A 19768-nucleotide genomic window follows, 5' to 3' on the forward strand; every position below is an offset into this window, starting at 1 on the left:
ACAATATGGCGTCGCTCTCGTCTCAAATCTCTTCCACTCAGCCGCGGCTCCATGGTGCTTGTATTCTTCCGGGACATATTCTTGTCAACGAAAGATTCCATGGTAGCGAGATTGTTAAGGCTCTTCAAGGTTTGTGCTGTAATTATGATGATTAGTCACCTTGTTCGATGAAAATGGTCGGCGGGAATTTCCCGCCAAAATTCAAAATAATAAGCTTAGAAAAAACGTAATGTTTGGTATTCTTACCTGGTAATAAGGTCAGAAGAGTTGCGTAGACTAAGGGCGCTTTCCAAAAGTCAGAACTGGCCGGCCAGACCATGGCTGGAGCAGCATTTTTACAATGAAATAGGTTTTTCCCAACAGTTTTTGCTGAAAAACCATCTCCTTCGTGCATAGTATTTAGGATTTGACGGATCTGGTTGGATAGTTTTGATTAAAAGTAAAATTCTCATTACTACGGGAATGGTCTGGCCGGTCAGTTGGGACAAATGGAAAGCGCCCTAAGAGTTTTCTTCTCATTTTTTTACTCTGTAGTGTTTTTCAGCCTGACATTTTTACTGAAACCAAGAGGTGACTCCTTCTGAAGTAATGATTGTTTAGTTGACGATTGTCCCTGATTACAGAGATTTTATACAGTGATTTTTTTATTTTGAGTTGTTTTTCCCGTGAACAACGCACAATTGTGGAGGAGGAGGAGGGCGGAAGGTACAGATGTAATCAGAAAGGCTTGGTGGGTTGCCCAGGCCTCCAATGAGCCGCAGAACTCCTTTTTGAAGGATTTTACATTCCAATTGATACCCTGTTCTAGAAATGGGGCAATTGTGTTGCTAAACTCTAAGGATTTATTTTACTGTCAATGTTATTCCATTCTAGAAAACAACCCACAATTACCACCCAATGAGAGGCGCATACCAATCTGAGAATACTTCTGTACCCCCACCGAACCCACCCCTAGCCAAACAAGTGCCAATAATTTTAGTGTTTAAGTCTGAAAATGGGTTTTGACCTTAGGCCAGGTCTGTTATTAGGATTTCTGGGTTAGGCCCAAGGGATTATTTTCCTTGAGTGTTTTCTTTTACTAAATTAGACACCAAGACTCTGTCAGCCATTCCAGATGTCCACATTCCTGTTGTAAACTCTATGTATTACTGGTATACTCCACTATGGTAGAAAATGATACATTTTATACTCTCTTATCCCTGTACCCTATCCTAACTAGACTGAAAAAAAAAACAGCTTGAAAGAGACCCAGTGTGAAGGGTCTGAGATTGGATTGGGAAACCATACATATTCTAGGTGCCATTCCATGGTGATTGACTTCCTTATTGACACAGCAACTGATGTGCATGAGTGATTGATTGACTGAACAATTGAATGAATAGTGGCTGACTGGCTGTGAGTCTTCCATAATAATTATTGCCTGATTATTTGACAATCATTTTGATTGACAGAGAGTCATGTTACTGTTCAAGTTGATGACTGTATGGGAGTATTGGACTTCCATCCCTCATTAGAGGTAGGAGTTGTATATCTCAGTGAAGCTGATTTGGTGGCAGGAGGAGATAGTTACAAATCCAAGCTGCTCAAACTTGCCAAGGTACTGGATACATGTAGAATAATGGATTGTTCAGGTTAAAGATAAGCAGCATCTACCCAAATAGTTTCTTTTTAAAGTAACACACCATATTGACTACCTAGGGCAAACATTGATGTCATCTATGCTTTATTAAAGATTGCAAAATGCTTCTCACGCCACAAATTTTTTTCATCAAGGTTTTATTCTTCAATACTATTATTCCTCACTTTTGAGAATCAAGGGATACATTTTGCATATTTTGCGAGGATCTTGCAAGAAAGTTAGAGAGGATCTATAAGATGAAAAAGGGGTCCCATTTTGCCAAAGATAAAGAAATATTTTCATGGTAGGGATTTGGATCACACATGGTAATGCACACGTCAACAACCTACCATTCCAATAATTGTATTCATCTTTGTTACTTTCCTTCTCTTTAGGCTTCATTTAGGAAAGTTGTGTTGGCAGAAAAGACTTCTTTGAGTTCCCAGTACTTCTATGATCTACAGAAGTTCATTGTCATTGAAAGAGGCCTAGCACTTCTTCCAGTGACATCACCTACTGAAGCAGGCAAAATCTTGGCTCAAATGGTAAACCCTCTTTTATTGAAAACTTTCTGAAGGTTCTGTGAGTGTGTTCAACTTGCAGCTAAAAGTACAGAATTATTGAGAAAGCTCTATTCAAAGAAACGTTGGCTGAGATCAATGTTTTCCTAATGGAACAACATTACAAAGATGGTTATTTTATTTTTTCGAAGAGTTTTCTTGTATTGGCTCCCTTGGTTTTTTGTGTGATACCAAAATTCAAGCTTTAGTTCTCTCGTATGTTTAGTGCTATGAAAATATTGTTTTAGCCCTGTATATTTTACGTCAACCATTATTTTTATGGTCTTTGAAAACTTCCTTGTAATATTTTTTAACTTTCTTACTGACAAAACAAGTTGTTTCCAGGTGTTTTTGGAGAGCAAGCCCCAAAACAACCCTTATCGGATCAAGGTAAAACCTACACCAACCGACCAAGCCTTACTGACAACACTTCAGACAGTTCCAGGTTTAGGACAAAGAAAAGCAATGGCCCTGTTAGCTAAGTTCAACAGTAAGAAAATGAATATTGTTATTCTGATACCATTCATATTACAACAGGTTTCAGGGCTTGAAAAAAACTTGAATTCCAGCTTTTCCTTTGGGCAAGCAGCTGTCTCATTTTACTTAGCTGGGGCAACTTCTTGTTCTTCTTAGAGCGCTTTCCATTTGTCAGAACTGGCCGGCTTGACCATAGCCTGACTAGTCAGTTTGAAAATAAAATAGGCTTTTTCCAAGAGTTTTTGCTGAAAAACTTTCTCCTTCCTGCATACTATTAAATTAATAGTATGCAAGAAGGATAGGATTTGACTGATCTGGCTGGAGAGTTTTGATTAAAAGGGAAATTATTGTTGCAACAGGAATGGTCTGGCCAGTCAGGTGTGACAAATGGAAAGCGCCCTTAGTTAACCCTAAAAGTCCCAATAGTGACCAACATGAATATTCTCCTAACTATATCAATACATTACCAAGAGAAAAGGTCAGGAGAATTAACAAAATGATAAACAATAGAGAAATACTTTGATCTTTTATCAAGTTCTCCCAACTAATTCTATAAGGCAATGTATGGACACTGGTGAGGAGAATTTGAATTTGGATATTGCGGCTTGTTAGAGGATGACTTGCCTGGACCCTTGCCCATCGGACAAGCGAGCTTTAAAAGTTACTTACCCAGCAATAAAATCTACCTGTCACTGACTACCATACTTGACTTTTTTCAAGCCCTTGGTTTCATACTTGCTTTGAATGAAATCAGTTGAAGCAGAACTAACTGCCTTGTTTTGTTTCAAGCCAAACGTGAAAGGCAGAGTTGCCTAAAATATTTCTGGTGCACCACTCAATTTCTGCTACTAACAGTTTCATGGGAAGGATTTAATTTGAAATGTTTAGGAGAAATAAATTAATGATTCGTAACAATACTGTTGGTGAACCTGGGGATAAGTCTAACAACTCCTACTTTCCTTTCCTCCCTCCATCTCTACAGAAAATCTACTGAATCGAAGTTCCCTTTGTAAAAACTAGCTTTTTCAAATTTGTTGTTTTCTCTCATCTGTTAGGTATTGAGCAAATCAGTAAGGCATCAGTTGCAGTAAGTACTTTAGTAGTACATGTAGTATCAAAGTCAGTAATGGGAAGGCATCTCTGTAGTATTATTTGCATATGTTAATCCCTGAAAATAGAACCTGTAGACTTAATCTTGCCAATTCAGCTTTTGCATTTAGCCTGAGAAAACAGCCCACATTTCGTGACGCCACCACTGGTGTCCTCCCGGGAAATGATGCCTGAGGAATGAGCGCAGAAATTCCATATTGATGACTTGACACTACCTAGAGCTAGGTAGTGTTTCTGATGGGGTGAAACTTTGCTTCATCCAATCAGAAGCACTACCCAAATCTGGGAAGTGATAAGTCATCAGGATGGAATTTCCGGGCTCATTTGTCAAACATCAGTCACCTGTTTCTTCAGGCCAGCTTTGGCACTTCCTCTTGGTTTTTGATCTATTTTGTTCTGTTAATTGTAGTCTCTCGCTACTGTGGTGGGAAAAGCCAATGCACAACAACTAAAGGACTTTTTCCATCAGCAGCAGAGGATGTAATACTGGTCTAAATCAAAGGTAGAGCTCTTGCCTTCTCATCTTTAATAACCATAGAACGTTGCAGATTCTTGTTGTTGCAGATGTTGTGATTTATTACCAAATGGAGAAAAGCAAAATAGTCAATATTTATACCGACAGTAACTAATAACCAATTTTTTATAGTTCTGCAAGCCAAAACACTCAATAAGTTTGAATTATTTTTTCTAATTAAATCAGAAAAAACTTTAAAACTTCATATAGTAAAAATGCATCCTTAATATTTATAATTTTACTGGAACAAAGTCAGCATTCAGGGTCCAGTTTAATAAAACACGACATTGGACAACTTTTTACTTGCTGACCTTTGGATGTAAGGGGGTGTTTACATGACACCGGGGCGACTTTCGCTACAGGGAGAGTTCACTCTGGTTCCCTCTCGTGGCTCTATATTTGTTTACAGGATACCACCACAAAATGTCATGCCGGCACGAGTCATCTCCACGTGTCTTCACCCCAGTTGTTGTACCAGGGCCAAGAATTTCACTCCGGTATGAAAGTTCTCAACAGTATCATGTAAACAAGAAAAGACCACAGGTCTTGGTGTGAAATCGGTCTGCCAATAGACTGGAATGGGTAGCGCATGCATAACGTTTGCGATTTTGAATCACACGTGTATTTTATCAACATGCGGTGACCTTCAAATAACGAGATATGAAATGACCCAATCATCATGTAAATGCGATAAAAATCAAAAGGTCATCAAAAAGTCATGCTGGTGTGAGTATTCTCATGTAAACACTGCCTACGTAAACTTTGAGGGGGCTGAACATCTATTAGCTGTTACAGCCAACAGTGAGTTTTTTAAAAGCAACTTGATCTGATAGTAAACAACATTATTCACACCTGTAAGAAAGATACGGTAGTTCTGTAAACAATATTATTTAATACAGTTTTTGTTACAAATACTGTACACAAAAATTATAAATAAAACCAAAATAAATATGACAGCATATATACAGTACAACGCTCAAAAATACCAGTAAGCTGCAGCTTCCCATATGCTACAACTTACATAAGATATGAAAATTTCTTGGTACTTTGATTCACACCAAAGCTGTAGTATTGTGATAACATTCCATATATGTGATTGATTCTCACACAATGTCCAGCACGCCCTGAAGGCTTTGGGTTTGATCTGCAGGGTGCTAATGCAAAACTGCTGCACCTACACTCAACATGGTGGAGTTTCATAGATGAGATGCAACGTCCCAACCTGACTGTTTTGCCTAACTTCAAAAGTCCACTGGCGAAGAAGAGTATTCAGAGGGATGTTCTAGGCGACAAAATACACAGTACTTGAAGTTTGCTTCGTCTTCCAACTGAGCGATTGAGAAAGGCTTGCTACAGTTTTGACACTACAAATAACATAATGAAAATAGGTTAGCATGGAAGAACTACAATACAGGGCTGGGGGCAAGGGATTCCCCAACTACTAAAAGCATGACCCAGGGTGCATAGAAAGTCAGTTTTACAGCTTGCCATTCGGGCAAGCTGTAGCTAGAATCCACCAGCCCAAGAGTCACTTTATATAGCCCGAAAAATTTTTTTTGATTAGCAGGATTGATTACAGTGAATTCCCCAAAAAACTTTACCTGCCCGTTGGCCAAGTTGAAAACAGAACTCATTAGCCCAGTAGCAAAATCCACTAGCCCTGGGCTATCAGACACCACTCTCTTTGTACGCTGCATGACCTGTGGCTACATAGGAACCAAAAGGAAAATAGAACCAAACCAACCTTCAAGCCCAGTCTACTTATTGCATTTACTTGGCAACTTGAAATTTTATTGACAGCCCCGACAATAGAAAGCATGTTTCAACACATCTGCTTTTGTTTACCTTTATACCAAATGAACTTTATTAGTGCATACAAAAAATTATGGACAATACCTTAGTCTAAAAAAAAGTTCACAATGGCCACACCCACATGGCTTTACGATATTCATTAACTTAAGTAACAACTTAACAAATATCCATAAAATTCACCTAGGTTTATAGAGTGGACTATTTACAAGGCTAAAAATAGAGCCTTGCAAAATAGCCCAATTTAACAAGTATTTAATACAAACCTGAACAATTCTGAGCCCTATGTTTTTCCTGTGTTCTAGGACCACCGGTATATCATCACTTGATTCTATATTCCACATCCGTACAGTTTTGTCCTACAGTATATAAAAGAAAAAATCAACTTAACGTCAGCAATTCTAAAAGCTTCATGTTCAACACTGACATTTATTGCAGTGGCTGTTGTATTTTGAATTGTGTCACCCTTGATAGTTTTAGCTTAAATTCAATGTTTGAGAAACTAACCTTTGAAGTTTACAAACTAAATTACTTTTTTAACAAAAAACTATTATTATAAGCTTGTTTTTATGTCAATACTTGACAAGTGGAAACACAAGATTTTTCCAAACACATTAAAAATCAAACAAATTAATCTATTTTTTTTTCCAGTAATTTTGGTGAACAAAATAGAAAGATTATCCTACTTACAGCAGAGGAAATAATTAATTTTCAATATCAGACAGGCTAGGTCCAAATCTGCTATTAACTGTCATTTTCATGACCTACATAACAAATAAAAAAGAACTAACTTTTGAGCAGGAGATTATCCACTTCTGATCACTGCTAAAACTACAGTCATTTACCCATCCTGTGTGACCCTGGAAATAAAGGCAACATACAGACTGTACCATATCAACTGATTATCACCATTTACTGGTAAGGCAGAAATTCAATGCATTGAGAAGATAAGAAGGAGAGAGAGGTGTGACTACAATGTATGTAAGTATTGACATCAAATACAAAGAACACTGCTATGCCACCAAACTTTCTGGAGCCATAATAGAAAGAAACAATAACCATAAATTCCAGTAATCTTTTTTTGCTAGTACTTGATTTTAAGAGAGCTGTATATAAAACGACTCAAGAAGAGATGAATCACTCGCCCTCAAAGATAATAATTATAATAATAAAATGTCATGAATGTTATATAATTTAATTTATTATAACATTCAGGACATATTTTTAATAATATTAAAGCTTTCAATAATTTTTATAAGTCTTCATTGGGCCTCAGGTATATATACACGTTTCAGGATGCAGAGTATTTGGTATGGCTGGGGTTTCAACTAGTTCCAAATCAGGCCTCCCACCAGCTGATCTCATTCAGGTTTATTGTAGCCTTGTGCGGCCCATTTTAGAATATGCATCTCCGGAGTGGGCAGCGATACCCAACTGTCTGGTTCAATAATTATTGGTGGAAAGCATGCAGAAGTCTGCACTAGGAATCATTTTCCCAGATTGCTCTTATGAGTCGGCACTCGTGCGCTGTGGCTTGCCTACACTGTTGTCGCGCCATGATGAGGCTTGCAGGCATTTTATATCTAACATCAAGGAGTCCGGGTTCCTTTCACACCTGCTGCCGCAGCCCACGAATGTCGCTCATGGGTACGGGTTGAGGTCGGGTTTTTCCCGTTCTGAATTCCGCTTTGTCAGAACGGACCGCCTTAGTAATTTTGTTACCCACAGTTACAATAGGAATTAATTGTTTTTGCCTTCTTGCCATGTGTAATTATGTATTCTGCATATTCTTGACCTCCCTTGTAATTTAGTTTTATACACTACCAAAGGGTTTAATAAACTGATTATTATTATTATTATTATTATTATTATTATTATTATTATTATTATTATTAAGTGATATTTATAGTGACTGGCCTATTTTTAGCCTGCAAGGCAAGAATTGACTAAATAAAAAGGTTTTTTTTACCTTCAGAGCAAACTTCTGACAGCAGTTCTCAACATCCCAGATGACCAGCGTTTCATCATATGATGAAGACACTAACATAGTACCTATCAAACCGACATAGTCATAAACTAGTTATGCACGGCTCTAAATAATAAACTAGCCATGCTTAAATAAATAAAGTCCCTGTACGTTATTATAATAATACACTAAAAATGGGTAAGATAAACTGAGGTCTACATCAACTCATTTTCAAAGGGCTGGATTCCACATACACTGAGCTTAAAATTAATAAAACTTGGGAGAGTGGTTTATTTCTTGATGTCCTTACCATCTTCACTAAAGCTGCATGCACTGACAGAGCCTTCATGTCCTTTGGAAAAGGTAAATGGGCCCTGAGTTCTGTGAAAGAAATCATCAATACACGGTGAATATGTGTGATCTCACACCCTTCTTTTAACTGGAAAGCGAGAGGGGAGGATTAAAAGTCAAACTGGGGAGACATAAAGGATGGTCTAAACTTTTAAGTCTGTGAATTGAAAATGAAACTACTAAATGAACAATACTTTCCTGTGACACTGTTTGCTGTACAATGCATCTCTAACTATGACTCTGGACAAAATCCTGCAGTGTTCACGACTGTCCCAGGGGAGACTCCGGATTTCAAGTGACGGGAATGATCTAATGAAGGCAAAAATCAAACCCAGAAAAATCTCTAGGGCTTCCAACAAACCCCCCTGAAAATCCCTGAAACAAAAATTAACCCCCCCCCCCAAAAAAAAGTCAAATTTCCAAGCCTTAAAAATTTCCAAAGGCATTAAAAACATGAAAAAGTAAAAACGTTAAAAATTGAACGATTGTGTTTGTTTCCTCATCATACCATCTGATATTTTACTACCTCAAAAAAAATCCTTTGATCATCCCTGTCTCTCGAAATCCGGAGTACCCCCGCTGTGGTGACTATACAAGCAAACTCTTTCTAGTAGCATTTTCGCTTGGGGAGTCAGGGGGAGTAGACTTTAGAAGTCAGGGGGAGTAAACTCCCCCGCCTCCATTTTGAGCTAAGCTGTTATGGACTGAAAATGCATATCAACAAAGGGCTCAGCTCAGAAGTGCAACAGAGTAATAAATTATATTTAATGGTGAAGAAGTCTCAAAATAGGTAGGGTTGCAGCTCTCATTTACTGTACTTTTAAAATTAACACCAGCTAAAAGTGACTTCATTGGCTCTCACTGTTGTGGGCCTCTCTAAGTTCCAAGCTATCACCAAATTTTAGCATAATTTTCTTTGGCATCAGAAAACTGCTGTACCTATAGACACCAGTGGCAATGTCCCATATTTGAATGTTCTTGTCCCATGACCCTGTGGCCAAGAAGTGCTCGTCTTTACTAAAACAACAGCTGGAGATGACATTGATGTGACCCCTGAAGACAGTCAAACAAACATTCATCGAGCAGATCGACAGCCAATAAAATAACATCCGTGGATGGTATGATAAAACAGTGCAACAAACAAGATAAAAGCTGGCTAAGCTCTAACAGTGATTTAGCCTGGTAGAGTAGTAACTTTTAGACTATAGGTTGGCTTTGAAGTGACTCAGCATCATAATAATTTAAGAAAAAACATTGATAAACTTTTTATGTGAAGCATACATCTGTTTTCTTGTTTAAGGAAAATCTACCTGGGCAAATACAGACAATGTTTCTTGTCTTTGGAGGCAAGTCTAATCATTACATTTTGGCATTAGACCTTATAAATTAATTATTTATGTCAGTTGGGATTGCACAACCATGAAGAAAAGGTAAAGAGTCCTTATTTTATGGGGGTAACTTGAAATAGTCATCTGACTAACAAACCTGTGGCCAACGGTGCACTCATTTTACCACCCCCCACTTCCCCTCTCCATCAATGCTCTGTTTCACAGGTATTTAAAGCTTCTTAAAGCCACAGGGAAAGGAAAGAAGTTGAAAGAAGGATTTGTGGTTACACCTGGGAATTGAACTCAAGATCCATGCTTAAGACAGCAATAAAAAAAATCATTAAATGCCCTAACCTTACCCCAAAGTGAGAGTAACATTATAATCTTCTGTAAAAGTTTGCATGTCTGTAATCTTCGTTGTTCTGTCCATAGAAGTTGTACAAATTCGGGTTTGTGTTGGAGCAAATCGGCAGCAAGTAACTGTACTTTTATGATCTATTAAGTTAAAAGAGAAGTACCAGTAAATATAATGACAAACATTTGATTTGAATTAAATCTACACTGTATGTCTCCAGTTTCTAGAAACAAAACTAAAAGTTTCGTAAATGTGATGGATTAATGACTAGCCTGAGTCCTAAGACGATGACTGAAAATAACCTTTTCAATCCTGAGTATACCAAAAAACATATTACAGTCGACTCCCGATAACTTGAACCCTCGCTAACTCGAACCTCATGCTAACTCGAACCAAAATCGATTTCCCCTGGATTTCCGTCATATACATTTACTGTAATTTTACCCTCGGTAACTCGAACCCTCGATAACTCGAACCACTTTTCGTTTCCCCTCAGGTCATTTTCTATACAATTTTACCCTCAATAACTCGAACCATGTTTTGAGCCCTTAAAAGGTCGGGAAAAAGCCGTCTACTGGCGTCCGAAACATTAAATTTTGCATTTCCTATTAACGTGTTGTAGGAGTATAGTTTACTAATGGAGGCTGATGTTGATTGTCACAGACTAACGTGAAGCAGCTTTACTTCTCAAAACAGTTAGATGCATGCTCTATTTAGGCTATGTTTTGTTACGTTACGTTCTGATTTATAATCTAGAAGCATCTTTTAATTTTCACTTGACATTTCTACAATTAAATGTGATTAAAATGTTCACTGTGCAGAAGAAAACTGTTTTTTACCTTACTCTCGGCTATTTTCTTCGAGCTCCCGATAACTCGAACTCCCTAAATCGAACTTTTTTCGATTTCCCTTGAAGGTTCAAGTTATCGGGAGTCGACTGTACCTCTAAATAAAAAATCCTAAAAATTATTTTGTAAATAATTTAATACTAGAAGACAAACAGTACCACTTGAAAGTCCTAATAAAAAGGTTTGATTCATGAGTGATCTACACACAACTTACTGTTCATAAGTCTTAAAAAATTATTTTGACAACTTAGGGGTTTTTTCCATCTAGTTCTTTCTGAATTTACGCCAACCAATCCCATAGTTACACAAATCTGACTTTTTGTAACATCACACGTCTTTACTCTATAGACATTTAGGACAACTCAGTTGTATACCACTTACTGAATAGCTTTTTTATGAGGGCTCCTTCTCTGACGTCCCATACACTGACAGCAAAATCCAGATCACTGCTGTTGATAAGGTAGCGACCATCGTGCGAAAAGTTGCAGGATGTTACAATACCTTCATTCAGGGCCTCCCACTAAAGACAATCCACAAAGAGAATTATAACATTAGTCTAAATTTAATAAAGGAGATGAAATTATATCACTGAGATTATCAGCTATATTTTATTAAATTGGGAAGAGCAAGAATCTTTGTGCTTGGTTGCTGTCTTTAGTTGAGTCTTTTCTTTCAATAAGTTTTACAGTTCCCTACTACAAAATAATATTTTGTAAAATACCAGCTGTGATTTTAATGCTTTCAGCCATGATTTTGGCTTAAATATACATTAACCTTAAATTCAACAGGAGCTGGTCACTTCAAAACCACTCTGATACTCAAAGCAAAGTCTGACAAGTTTGCAGAAGGTCATGAGGGGGTCTGCAGCCGCAGTTGCTGACTCAGACCCAGTGAATGGGCCATGACAAACTGAAAGGTAGATTTTTCTTGATTTTCAAAAACTGTTTTGGCCACTGCTTTGAGTAGAACTAGGGCTATCTGAAGCCTTACCAGAATAGTTCCAGTTTGAATGTCCCATACTAAAAGTCTTTTATCCCATCCACCTGAGGCAATCCTAACAAGATGAAGAAGTTAATAGAGAGTAAGATCTCATTTTAGAAAGTGGTTAGAAAGTGGCTGCACATATGTTTGTTTTTCTTCTTTAATGAAATTGGCTTCTCGATTCCCACGTCCTACTCTCATTTCTCCAAATTCATTAAAATGGTGCCAATGTTAGAATAATAAAATAATAAAAACATGGGTTATTTTACATGAATATGATGCTCTCAAAGGGTGTTAACAACTTCCTCGAGCTCCAATACTTCAAATCTAACTCAGCCTCATTTAATTATAAATTGTTAATTATCTGATACCTTGCACTGTTAGCATCTGCATGACAGCAGGTCACAAAGGAGGTGTGGCCCTTGTACACCTTAAGATGTGCTCCAGAAGTTGCATCCTAACAAGATAATATTGTTGAAAGAGACAAAATGAAACGTTGCAGTTTAAATGTCCATGAATGACCAACAAATATACTAAAGAAATTAAGGATAAGTAATAGCCTGCATAGCTGCATAGCCAGCAGGATCATTAGCATGAGCAAAGTTTTAGCCTTCAAAAGGTGGATGAGGCTAAACACCAGATAAATCACTAACCATGGGATAATGCAACTATAACTGCTCTTCCAAATACTTCTACTCTGGATATATAGCATTATCTGTTGGATATGGCGCTACCCACTTTTCCCACACATTTAATAGAAATTGAACCCTTTAGTTTACTAAGAAATCTTTAACTTACCCAAAGTCGTAAGGTCTTGTCATGTGAAGCAGTAACAATCTTGGAATCACCGAAGGTAAATGAACAGCTGTTGACTGCATCTTTATGTCCTCTTAAAACTCTTATCTTTACCTACAGAGGCGTAATTTGACGAAAAATAAATCATTTTCAAAATTAAAGATCAAAAAAGTCGATTTTAATATTGGTTGAGAGATTTTAGGTAATATACTGCTCCACTATTGACGTATTGATAGGCCATTTGCACTAAGACGTCATGTGACATCGTTTTTATGAAAAAGAAAGTTATATGATTTCGCCATCGAAAAACGATTAGTGGGTCATATCTTAAACAAAATAATAGTGATTTGGTTTTTCAAACCAGCACCATTTTCTGAAAATGAATAAGTTCGTAGCTGGTCACGTGACCAAAATGTGATTTTTAAAATTATGAATTACGTCTTTCTGAACACAAATTTTGCACTTAAACTCCAAGGAAAATGTTGAAAAGATGATGTGGTAACGTTTACATCACATCTGAGCGTAACTATCAAATGTTTAAGAAGATATAAGCAAAAAGTAGTTTTGGCCTCCATGTTGGAGGGCAAGAGTATGCCCTCCAACATGGAGGCCAATACAAATCATGCTACTTTGTTGAAAAATCAAAGTGCTATAAAATATCTCCCTTAAATGTGTTTCCTCCCAAATTTCGCGTGTAAGAGAATTTTTATGTGCTCTATCAATATTTGGCATCAGCAAGATTTCAGCTCATTGTTTAAAGGAAGCATTGGTCACGTGACCTCTTAGTGCAGGTTGCCTGTTGTAGCTATAACAACTGATTGCGGACAGCGTGACTGAGGTTTCACAAAGCCAACAAGTTTTGGTTTGGTCTTTTTATAAATAACATTAACCTAACGATTTTAATTCTTAAGAAGCTGCGGACATCTTGACAGTTTGTTTCGCCAAACAATCATTGCCTTGGCTGAATTTCTAGCCCAATGGTTTGTCAGAGCTGTCAAAAGTTTCATCCCCATCATGGTTTTTGTTATTGATATTCTACCTGTGCTAAAGACTGGTGCTCCCAAGTCGCTCCCTGTTGTTCTTCAGTATCAGACCCGTCTTCACTCGGCATTTTTCAGCTGAGTTCTAAAATTCTTCTCACTGTCTCAAGCTTAATTTTTGTTGACATTCTCCCAGACAACAACAACCTGAAACGTTCGCCATTTTATTCTTCCGCGCAAAGGGTTGTGGGAAGCTCCGTACCAATTCCTCACGATCAAGATGCTCACGATCAAAAAACGGAACTGCTTGGAACCCGGAAATTTTCATGCAAATTTTTCTTTCTAAAGTAATTGTTACCTTATACTCAAATATAAACATAAATATATGGCAAATTTATTTCTTTTCAGCCATTTTAATGCAGTTCCTGCCTGTTAATCAATATATATACCCTTAGGTTTTAGAAAAAAAAAGAAACGTCTTTTACTACAAGTCCACAAACTGTCAGAGAGAGAAAATTGTTTCTTCTTGTTAACGATCGCCTTAATTTTAAGATTTGACTCTTTGCATAAATTCGTTTTTTTCCTGTCAGTTCTAACCTTACACAGACTTACGCTCCGAAAACTGACTTAAACACCAAGTAGCAAGCAGCGTGAAAATTGAATATTTCGACCTTTTTCTCTTCTTGGACTACTTCGCTTAAATTTACACAAGATATATATAACCTTGCTCAGAGGATTTTAAAGTGCGAAGGCAAGAAAAAGAATCTTCATATTCTACAATCTTTGGAACTGTGTCTTTATGTTCAAGTTTCATACACTTTCCTTAGCGCAAACTAGACCTTTTTAACATAATAAATTTTCATTTTTGCTTAAAAATAAAAAAAACACCAAGATGACTTACCATTTTCTTGAATTATTTTAAAATGTTCTTAAATTTACCCCACCAGTGAATGAAAGAACAAGACTACACAAGCATATATGCACATTATAATTTAGTCGATTTAATAAAATGTCAAAATAGTTCCTTTGTTAAGTAAATCAACGCTGGTGGCTATGGATATGTCTGTTTGACAAGGTCGCAACTTTATTGGCGGCTTTCGTAAAACAACAAACGACCAAAAATTGTTCATTTCGATTGATCAACATCTTCAGTTAACAGTCAATCAGGGCCATAAAACGGTGAAATACAGGTAGTATTGTTGTGCTAGGATATTACCTTTTCAGAATCATACAGGGCATCCGCGTATGATCCGGCAATCATTGCTAGGAAAAACGAACGGTTTATTTTCAGCAAAGCTTAGCTTACTAGTAACTCAAGGAAGATCGAAACCTTAAGGACCGAATCTGAGTAGTCACTTGGACTTAATTTTCCATCAGCGACCAACCCCACGCGTAATTATATACCGAGTTGTTTTGTTTCCATCAAAATAATTAATTTCTCCTAATCTCCCCGCGTTTTTTTCGAGCGCTTTAATATGCGGTTGTATTACTGCGGAACAAAAATGAAAGCCTCGGAAAGACGGGTAGAATAGCTAGAGTTTTAAGAGAGATCTATCAGAATAATTTGATGAGCAGTACAATTAATTGTAAAGAATTTTCCGGGAGGATAAAAGTTCAAGCAGTTTTACAGTCAAACCAGGTCAAGCGTTCCCGTCGCTAACATACTAATAAATTCATTAATGCAAAAATGATTTCGTTTGTTGATTCAATAATCCATTCATAAAATGAATAATCCAACAGTCAAATTGGACCTCGATTCAATAATGAAATATTGATTTGGTTGATGAACAAACTACTGTTCTTTATTCTCGTCTGTTGCGTTCAATCGTATTTGCTTCCCTTTTCCTGCCGTTTACAATTGCGTTTTTCATTGCCTTTAATCAAAATAACAGCTAGAATAGACAGACCGCAAACGCAAAGAAACTGACAAAAGCCGAGGATCGAAATCCACCAATCACCGCTCGTACACTGAACTCAGTTTGACCGTCGTGTTTTCTTAGAGGTCAGGTCTGTTGCACTGATTATTGGCAGCAAAATGGCGTACATGTAACAGTTTGTTTGGGTTTGAACTTCAGAACTCGCTCGCACTCAACTCTTAGAAAACAAGAAGAAAAACAAAATTCTGAGGTCGACTTGTGGAAATTGTAGTTTTTCAAAAAACAGTAATCGAATCAACATTCGATTATGGAATCGAGGGTAAATATGAATATTGGATTGTTCATTTTATGAATGGATTATTGAGTCAACAAACGAAATCATTTTTTCGTTAATGAATTCATTAGTTCGTTAGCGACGGGAACGCTTGACCTGGTTTGACTGTTACTTTAGGGTCAAAATACTTAAACTCTTTAGTTTGCAGCACTCCAAAATTGGTACAGCTACACTGAAAATTAAAAAGATCTGTTTCAGCCCCAAAGTGCGTATTTAGCCATGCAGGCCACAGTCTGATTCAGCCTTTTCTTGAACCATTTGAACACGATGATTAAAGCCAAGACAGCCCCATATCGAAGAAGCCTATTCCAGCCCACGCTCAGACTCATTTCACGGCCAGTGAGTGCGAATCAACCCTAGGTAATTGGACTGTATTGGCCCTGATAAAGGGAGCCAATATACTGTATTTTACTCGTCGAAACGGCCCCATTTTTAGGGCTAAAACTGTTCTTTCTGATTTACAGAGTCACTGTGTACATTTCTCAAAGACAATTTCGTTATCGTACAGCAGTAAAATACTCTATATAATCTACGGCTCTCTGGGACTAAACTATAAGTGAGAAGCTCAAGAAAATACACGATACAGAACAAATTAAAATGCCAAATATTTTACTCAGTGTTATGTTATTAATCTTCATTTCTCCAAAAAGAAAGGCCATTTTGGACACTTACGATCCGATAACAATTGGTGATATTAAATCGTTCCCCAGCTTCATTTAAAGTCTTTTTCTCTTTAAACAATTCACTTGAACAAGTCGAGTTCTACTGAAGTCCCTCCCATAAGTAACTATAAGCTACTTAACCGAGCTCTCTACACTTCACACGAGTATACGTAACTATAAGCCATACTTAGCCGAGCTCTCTACACTTCACACCAGATTCTGCAGTATTCTTAAACGACAAAGCAACTGCCAAGTCAGTTGAGCATTGAACTTCAAGATAACGGCAAACTCTCTTTAGTATTCTGAACCTATGTCAGAAGACGCGACTTTTGAAATAGTCGATCTGGTTTACGCGGAACAGTTTGTTTCAGTCACTCTTCGCTAAAATCAAAATTGCTCAATAAAGATCTTCATAGGGACTTCCGTGTTCATCTGCGCACGTATTTTTGCAGTAGCTATGGTCTCTTATTTCAAAGTGCGAGCCTCCAAAGGCGCGTACAATTTTGTAATACATGTCTGCGGCTATCTTGCATCTTCTCTTTTCCTTGCTTAGTCCTTGGAAAAAATACCAAATGTCCAGTACAACATCAGTAATACCGCGTCGTTTTCTAATACGCCCATTGCAAGCTCTTAGCATATCGTTTAACAATGACTTGTCGCATTCTTCCCGTGTCCAGTTATAATGATGACCCTGCAAAAAATTATAATAAACACCTAAAGTTAACTTTAAGGCAAGCAACTGTCCTGTTGCTAAGAATGAAAAGCTTGAAAGTAAGGGGCCTGCCCTAGTTCTTTAAGAATCACGCGAATCCTTCTTATAAGATAGGCTAAATCTAGTTAGGCTTCAGTGCAAGAAAAGGCCACTGCTCGTGTAGCTTCTTTAAGAAGCGGTATATTTGTATCGGAAGAGCAAATGTATTCATTCTATCGTAACTTTTTCTTACTCCAGGAAGCAATCCAAAAAACCTATTTCTTTTACCCGGGTAGTTTTGCAACAATTCACTTATACATCGAGAGCGTTTTCACTCACGTAGCCAGCATCTATGCAAATTTTATATTGGAACAAAAGCCATAATGGGACTTGATTGGAAAAAAAGAAATCGTTTACAAAAGAATAGAGTTAAACTCACACAGAATTAGCTTACCGCCGTTTCACTGTTATTGGAGCATCAATATGGCCGCATTCGCGGCGCTATGAGAAATTGCTCTGTTTTTCGACTTTTTCGAATGTGAGTCCAATTTTACATCATTCTTGGGAAAGTATACCAGCCAAAGCAATCAAAAGACTGCAATTTAAAGTACACTAATCGACCTTTCATTCTCAGAATTTTGAGGGATCCAATAATAGATGTTTAGGAAACCAAGTCAGTATAGTAAGGGACCGGTCATTATTTATCGCCTGGGGGGGGGGGGGGGGGGGGGGGTCGGAGGATTTTGGGCTAAACACGATGAAATTTAGCCGATCCCCCCTTTAAATGTTATTTTATTGAAGTGATCCCCCCTCATAACTATATATAACTTTCGTGATCCCCCCCCCCCCATGTCTTTGTACCCATATTCACCTTTCGACGTGTATATTTAGTGTTTTAAACGTTCATATACAGATAGTATTTCTAACTATGATGTACTTACAGCATAATAAAGCCGTTATCGCGCAGTCTTTTTTTTAAAAGTGTCTCTTGATCCGTGTCTTTTTCTAGTCTGGATCCAGACATCTGAATTCAGTTGACATACAAGCAATCTTGCTTAAAACTGCAAAGTGCTTGAAACTGCAATCAGTGCTAGTGCTTGAAACTGCAAAGTTACTTTTTTTAGACTGCCAAATAGCAGTCCGCCAAGTCCCTATCAGCAGGTCATATTTAGCGACAATTTTCAGAGGAATTTTCAGTGATCCCCCCCTTTTGGGCTCTCAGTTACGACTGATCCCCCCCTCTGTTCTCTTAAAAATCAAGTGATCCCCCCCAAAATCCTCCGACCCCCCCCAGGTGATAAATAATGACCGGTCCCTAAGAAGGCGGGCTTATGATAATTGGAAAACATTATTTCTTAAGTTGAATCCTGTAAGTGAGATTCAATTTCGATCACTAATAACAAAATTTGTGGTCAAACGTTCGACGTGCTAAACTTGATTTTGGCATATAAAGAACGCTCAATCACCCTAACACGCACTCTCACGCACACGCAGTACACGCAACACGAGAGAATCACAAAACACGTACTTACACAACCGTAGCAAATGTCGTGTTTATCACAAGCCGGTGTAAACTCTCTTTTAAAGGGGGCGTTCATTCCCATTGGCGTGCTGCAGCCGTTTGTATTTCTATCCGCTTCACAGACCCTGCACGAACACAACTTAAATTCAACCACGACTAGACCAAAAGTCAGTAAAAGAACGGTGTACGCCATGATTCTTGTTGATTCGTCCACACACGTTCTCGGACTGGCGTACAGCTACCATTTCTCAGAGAAACGGCTTTCCTGAGAATAGCTCAAGACACTACCATTTCTCTCTTTCGGCAAATACTCTCACTAGCTATTTTCATCAAGAAAAAGCGATCGTCGGTTAAGTATTCAATGACTGAGCAGTCGAAATATATATTAATATTTTATAACTTTACTTGAAATACTTCCGTACCCCGGTACAGTTGCTATAAGAACGATTTTCGGGTGGTTTCTTGCGGGTGGCAGAGTACAACAAAATCAATCATGAGGAAATGAATATTCGTAAATGGTTACCAAAGAGCTAAATCAATCACAAGAGACATACATATTCTTGTTTCTAGCATCCTAATCCTGTGAAAAGGTCTCAGTGTAGGGTATACTAGGACAAAGACAAAGCTATAAAGCCAACCTCGTTCCCAGGGTTATCTCCTTCCCGTCCCGATAGGCAGGAAAGAGAACCTGGGAACGAGGTTGCTATAAGGCGCGAGTAGACGGACAGGGGAGGGGAAAGGAATGGGGAAGGCCTGTCCCGCGTTCCTCGCCCCGCCCCGCCGGGAGTCGTTTCACAGGCTATGCTTTCTGCGCTGCCATAATTTCAAGTTAGATTCTCCCTCAGTTTTGTTTTCCCATTTGGAAGTCTCCCGTTCTCCTTCTTTCCTTGTGAGGCCATGGAAATAGCAGACATGGGTATTCACAGGAAAGTAGTTAACGCGAATAAGTATTTTAAAGCGATTTCAGGGATTTGTTGAGTAAATGCCCAA

The 19768-nt window shown here is 37.9% G+C and overlaps 3 protein-coding genes across 3 annotated transcripts; 1 reads left to right on the forward strand and 2 right to left on the reverse strand.

The window, feature by feature from the left end:
• The first annotated feature begins 2 nt into the window (after window positions 1–2).
• LOC140927504 (Fanconi anemia core complex-associated protein 24-like) lies at window positions 3–4306 on the forward strand. Its single transcript, XM_073377165.1, has 6 exons — window positions 3–129; window positions 1452–1597; window positions 2014–2163; window positions 2524–2668; window positions 3711–3742; window positions 4175–4306. The coding sequence occupies exons 1-6, from the start codon at window positions 6–8 to the stop codon at window positions 4247–4249; spliced, it is 672 nt and encodes a 223-aa protein (XP_073233266.1). The 5' UTR covers window positions 3–5; the 3' UTR covers window positions 4250–4306.
• Window positions 4307–5233: 927 nt separating this feature from the next.
• On the reverse strand, window positions 5234–13912 carry LOC140926529 (uncharacterized). Its single transcript, XM_073376255.1, has 12 exons — window positions 13752–13912; window positions 12716–12826; window positions 12289–12374; window positions 11927–11990; window positions 11318–11456; window positions 10093–10228; window positions 9345–9458; window positions 8365–8435; window positions 8058–8140; window positions 6880–6948; window positions 6355–6447; window positions 5234–5643 (listed from the first exon to the last, which is right to left on the reverse strand). Exons 1-12 carry the CDS (start codon window positions 13821–13823, stop codon window positions 5521–5523), a joined length of 1161 nt encoding a protein of 386 aa, XP_073232356.1. The 5' UTR covers window positions 13824–13912; the 3' UTR covers window positions 5234–5520.
• Window positions 13913–16495: 2583 nt separating this feature from the next.
• On the reverse strand, window positions 16496–19756 carry LOC140926530 (uncharacterized). The gene is made up of 2 exons (XM_073376256.1): window positions 18789–19756; window positions 16496–17256 (listed from the first exon to the last, which is right to left on the reverse strand). The coding sequence occupies exons 1-2, from the start codon at window positions 18969–18971 to the stop codon at window positions 16963–16965; spliced, it is 477 nt and encodes a 158-aa protein (XP_073232357.1). The 5' UTR covers window positions 18972–19756; the 3' UTR covers window positions 16496–16962.
• Between the last annotated feature and the right edge of the window lie 12 nt (window positions 19757–19768).

This window comes from Porites lutea, chromosome 2 (assembly GCF_958299795.1).
Source record: "Porites lutea chromosome 2, jaPorLute2.1, whole genome shotgun sequence".
NCBI lineage: Eukaryota > Metazoa > Cnidaria > Anthozoa > Scleractinia > Poritidae > Porites > Porites lutea.